The sequence below is a fragment of the Mastomys coucha genome, unplaced genomic scaffold (genome assembly GCF_008632895.1).
Source record: "Mastomys coucha isolate ucsf_1 unplaced genomic scaffold, UCSF_Mcou_1 pScaffold14, whole genome shotgun sequence".
Taxonomy (NCBI): domain Eukaryota; kingdom Metazoa; phylum Chordata; class Mammalia; order Rodentia; family Muridae; genus Mastomys; species Mastomys coucha.
In genome coordinates, this window is record NW_022196896.1 from 34,466,411 (window position 1) to 34,472,367 (window position 5,957).

The window sequence follows — 5,957 nt, forward strand, 5'->3', positions numbered from 1 at the left end:
TTTGCTGTGAAGAGACCATGACAGCAACTCTTGTAAAAGCAAACATTTAACTGTGGCTGGCTTAACCATTTCAAAGGTTTTTAGTCCATTATCAGGGTAGCATGCAGGTAGACATGATACTGGAGAAGGAGCTGAGAAAAGAGTTCTACATCTGGATTCAAAGACAGTGGGAAGTGAACAGGCTTGAGCTTTTGAGGCCTCAAAGCCTGCCTCCTGATAATATACCTCTCCCAACAAAGCCACACTTATTCCCTCAAGGCCATACCTCCTTATAGTGCCACCCCTTATGGGCCTGTGGGGGGCAGTTTTATTCAAACCACCACATAGACAAACAAACAAACAAAAAACCCTAGGAGAGCTAAAACAATTCTGAACAATAAAAGAACTGCTAGAAGTATCACCATTCTAGATTTCAACTTTTGTTACAGAGCCATAATAATAAAAACAGCATGGTATTGGCCTTAAAAACAGGTTGGTCACTGGAACTGAATAGAAGAAAACTGATTGAATAGAAGACCAAGACATAATTCCATACGCCTACAGACACCTGATTTTTGACAGAAACCAAACATGCACACGGGGGAATTGACAGCATTCCAACAAATGGTACTTGTCAAACTAGATGACTTCATGGAGAAAAATGCAAATAGATCCATACTTATTTGAGTCTGATCAAAGACCTCAACATGAGACCAAGTACCCTGCATCTAATAGAAGAGAAAGTGGGGAATATGTTTGAAACATCTTGACACAGGAAAGCGCTTTCTGAATGGGACACTAATAGCATAGGCATTAAGACCAACAATCAGTAAATGGGACCTCATGAACTAGAAAAGCTGTATGACAAAGGACATCATCATTTAGGCAAAGGGTCAGCCTAAAGAATGGGAAATACAATAATACATTTGACAGAGGGTTAATATCTAGTATATATAAAATTAACTAAAAAATGACTAAACATAAAGAAACCCATTGTAAAATGGGGTATAGTGCTAAACAGTTTTCAAAAGATGAAAATACAAATGACTAAGAAACAGAAATGTTCAACATCTTTATCTATTAGGGAAATGCAAATTAAAATCACTCGGAGATTTTCTCATACCCTAATCAGACTGGTCAAAGTTAATTTTAAAAAAAAGTACTTGGTGACTTATATGTTACTGGTATGAGTGCAGACTGGTACATACACTGTGGAGATCACTTTGAAGGTTCCTCAGGTAGGTGGGAATAGATCTACCTTAAGATCTAGTTATGTCTGTTGGGCATATTCCCAAAGGATTTTTACATCTCACTACAGATACTTGCTCCTCCATGTTCATTACTGCTCTATTCATAATACCCAGGAATTGGAAACAGCCTAGATGGCCATCAACTTATGAATGAGTAATGAAAATGAGGTATAGTTACATAATGGAGTAAATGAAACTTATTGGTAAATGGATTGAGCTAAAAGAAAAATCATCCTGAGTAAGGTAACTCAGACCCCAAAAGACAAGTATTGTGTTTCTTCTGATATGTGAATGTTAGTTTTTAAGCCTTTAATATGTATGCTGCAGTATGTATGCTACAGTTCAAATAACCACCAAGGTTAGGTACCTAGTAAGGGACCAGGGAGGGGAGGATCTCCCAAGGAAGGGAAAATAGTGTTACAGAGAAATAAAGGGGCAATTAAAATAGGAGGACTTAATAGGGAGAGGAAAGGAAGTAGTAGGGGGACTACTAACACTAAATGCTGTCTGAAAAACCATATGGAAACCTATTGATGTTGATGCTTCTTAAAATAATATATGGAAGGAATCTAAATGGAGTCATCAAATAATAGTGGAAACAGTGCCCCAACCAGACATCTTATCCTGTCAAGTCAAATTTCCAGTGTCAGGAACACATTATACCTTGTTGAGTTATTGGCCAAAGGGCTCCTATAGAATCCTCCAAATATCACAGGCCATTGCCAAGCCTAATGGGTTGTTCTCTACAACCTGATGTTAAGACCCTGTTGCTGAAGACACTTAACAAACATGGAGAAGTTGAACTGGTGCCTGACTAGAAGCTTCACTCTTGTTGTTTATGGTGCTGGTATGACATGGAAGGAGAAAGGTAGTCATGAGTATCACCCAGCTACAAATCCTGTAACCAGCTTGCAAAATACACTGGTACTGTATTGGTACAAGTGTTATGGAAGTAAGTAATCAATCACTTTTTTATTGGATTTGAGGCCCACTCCATAAGGTGAACCCATATTTGAAACTGATAATGTGGCCAGGGACTTGAGACTAGATAGGTCATGGACTTAGCAGAAAACCTAATACTATTATTTCACTAAAAGAACAGTAATAACTTCTAATGGCACACACATTGCTATACCCAAAGATTAGTTCCTTACTTCACTCAGCCCACATCAGAGAAGGTTCTTTTTTTATTAGATGGTAATTAATACAGAGACCTACAAATGGACAATGTGTAGAGAGTGAGAGACATTTGGAGTTCTTAATGGGATGCCCACGTCAAACCCTTTTCAAAGCTTGGGAGAGAAGTGAAAAGATGATTAAAAACCACAGGTAAAGGATAAGTCCAAAGAAACGGTGTCTTCCAGACACAACAGGACTAATGTACATATTAATTCAACAGAGACTGGCAGTGTGTTCAAGCCAGATGAGGTCCCAGCACTGAGAAAGTGAAGTGGACACAGAGTTCACCATAAACCTAGAGTTTTTCTGCAGCCGGTAGTGATGGTAGTGCATGCCTTTAATCCCAACACTTGGGAGGCAGAGACAGGTGGATTTCTGAGTTCAAGGCCAGCCTGGTCTACAGAGTGAGTTCCAGGACAGCCAGTGCTATACAGAGAAACCCTGTCTTAAAAAAAAAAAAAAAAAAAAGTTTAATTATTCAACTAGGGGTATAATAGCATTTGCCTAACATATAAGGTCTTGGGTTCTGTCACCAGAACCTGAAACAAAGGGGCTTGTGAGTGATTGATGGTGAATAGGATTTATGCAGCTTGGTCTAGGTGTGCAATCCAATTCCTAGTCTTTCTTCCTTTCTTCCCTCCCTTTTCTCCTGTGTGCCTGATTTTAAATAAAAATGGTACAAGATGGCAATTCCTCTGTTACAGCATCACGGGCCACTTTTTAAACGGCCTATTTATAACATCTGTTAAATCTTATATACCAGTTTTAGGAAAAGTCTTGAGACAGAAATCCAGACCTGGCTGCTCAGCTAAACACCGTCTTATTCTTCTCTATCCTCTGCTTTCGTATATTTTCCCTAGAATATACTTCCTATAGGAAAAAAGAAATATGCTGTGGTCTTTTTATTTTTCACTCTACTCCAGCAGCCTGATCTCTTGTTATGCAACTAAATAGTATCTTCCTTAAGTAAGCATGTTTATTGTAGAAAGCTACATTTTAAGATGCCAAGGAAGGTCATGGTTGGTTTTAGTAATCAAAGCATCCTGTAATACCCACTCAACAGCAGTCACTCAACAGCACAATTTATTCTTCTCCTTATACCTTATGCCTTGGTCTCTTGCAAATTTCACCACTGTGTTTGTCAGTCTACACTTCATAACAATAATTCAAGTTATTTCCTCTGTACATCCAAAGTTAGGTTTTCTCTTAGAAAACTTGCTTTGCTAACCTCAAATATTGGGAGTTAAAATATTGGGGCCTTTTTTATTGTTTTGCTGTTTAACTTTACTTGCTTTGCTCTGCTTTCTGTGAGATATAATACAGGCTACTGCAGCCCACTACATATTCTAAATTCTTGAACAAAACTGCTTTTATGCCAAGTGCTGAATAATTTAGAAGGAAGCTTTTAAATACTTGTTTTTGTACCTCACTGGTATCAGTAGGGATTTTCCTTTATTTTTTAAATAACTTAAGTTCTTTTGTCATGTTTTTCTCCCATAGACTACATTTTAAAAGATTGTCTACTAACAACTTGAACTTACTGAATAATTTACCATTATTATTTGCTGGTCATAATTGAGTTGTCATAGCTTTTATGGGCTTTAGTGAGTTGGAAAGAGCATTCATTCTGGAGGTGGTCAAGCATAGATGAAAATTCCAGTCTTGCCAACTAGCAGTGGTATAATGCTGGGCAGGTTATATTAGTATTTCCAGTCTCTTTGACTTTAAGATCCTGGGGGGGCTGGTGAGATGGCTCAGTGGGTAAGAGCACCGATTGCTCTTCTGAAGTTCATGGGTTCAAATCCCAGCAACCACATGGTGGCTCACAACCACCTGTAATGAGATCTGATGTCCTCTTCTGGTGTGTCTGAAGACAGCTACAGTGTACTTATAATAAATAAATAATAAATTACTTAAAAAAACATAATGTTAAAAAAAAAAAGATCCTGGGAAGACTTATATACCTATTTGTTCTAGTATAATCCTACTATATAATATTATTGCATATTAAATTTTATCTGTATTCTGTGAAGTCCATTTTAGTATGTAATTATATGCTGACTATATAGGATCAAAAAATAAAGATTCCTTTTTTTTTTTTTTTTTTTTTTTTTTTTGGTTTTTTGAGACAGGGTTCCTGGCTGTCCCGGAACTCACTCTGTAGACCAGGATGGCCTCAAACTCAGAAATCCACCTGCCTCTGCTGGGATTAAAGGCATGTGCCACCACTGCCTGGCTTAAAGATTCCTTTTAATCTTCTCTAGGTGGTACTTTTTGTTTGGATAGCTTTGTAATAAGTTATAGGCAGTGCTTGGAGGTAATCTCTGTCGAAGAGTGCAGTGTAAATACAGGCATTCAGATGTTGGCCATGAGTATCTCAGCTTACTTTCTATACAAGTAAGTACATTTTACATCTCACATCTCACCTTCATTTTTCCTTGAAAGACTGATTTTACTTCGGTAGTCAATTGGCCTTGTTCTCACATTACAGGGTTGTTGATCTCAGTTGATCATGCATTTCTCAGACTAGTGCAGGATCTAAAGATGTTTGTACTTCAAGTTTGTAGTGTGTGCTTTCAACAGAATGCAAATAATCAAAGTTTTTAAATCTGAAGTAGAAAGAGAATTTGAAAAAGAAGAAGGTGTAGTTAATATACTAAATTGTTTGAAACAGCATTGATGGACACTTTGTTGTTGTTGCCTTGCAGTCCACAAGAATTGGAATGTCTGTCAATGCTATTCGCAAGCAGAGTACAGATGAAGAAGTCACATCTCTAGCCAAATCTCTCATCAAATCCTGGAAAAAATTATTAGGTAAAATTGATCGTTGCTTGCACATGTTTATGATGTCCTAGCTTGTTCAAATGCTTGCTGTTTTTTATTTTTATTTTTTAGTTCTGTAAATCTAAATTTAGTGAAATCAGTGCTTTGTAATAAGAATGAGGGGCCTAGTTTAATTTGCTTGAAAGATGTATGTAGCCTAGTTTATTTATTCTGTGGTCTCTGGCAATTATAACTATAGATAAGCTCTTTCAGGGAATAAGTTCTCTGGGAAAGGTTATGTATGCTTTCTGAAGTGGTTTTAAAATACCTTTTTAACTTTTAAAAAACTTTAACTTTTAGCAGGGATACAATAATGACTGCCTATATTTCTTTTGTCCAGATCAGCTTTTATTATTTTCTAAGGGTTAAAAATGGGGTCCAGTGTCTGGCCCAGGACTCAGGCTGCTGGGTGATGTGGGACCTGGGAAGTCTGACTGCACCAGGGACACCATGCCCCCAGGCTGTGAAAAGCTGCAGGAACCCGAACTCTGGGGGTGGGGGAGGATTGACTAGGAGTCCCCAGGCCTGCATAGAGGCTGAGTACAACAGGTTGTAGCTCTTGGACACCGCAGACTCTGCTGAATGTCTCGGAAGAGCTGAGAACAGAGTAGGGGCCTGTAGAGGGGCTCTGTCCCAGGCCAAGGGAAAAGGGCTTGGAGGAGAGCACCTGCTGAGTCCCACAGGGACAAGAGTCTTTCTGCCACCTGGGTGGCTGAGAACACAGGC

At 38.4% G+C, this 5,957-nt stretch overlaps 1 protein-coding gene across 2 annotated transcripts in view; it reads left to right on the forward strand.

The window, feature by feature from the left end:
- The window catches only part of Tcea1 (transcription elongation factor A1), a 36,446-nt gene that overhangs the window by 12,137 nt on the left and 18,352 nt on the right, over window positions 1-5,957 (forward strand). For both annotated transcript variants that reach the window (XM_031366749.1, XM_031366748.1), the window contains exon 3: window positions 5,117-5,222. In XM_031366749.1, the coding sequence (XP_031222609.1) occupies window positions 5,117-5,222 (106 nt within the window). The remainder of the gene's footprint in view (window positions 1-5,116; window positions 5,223-5,957) is intronic.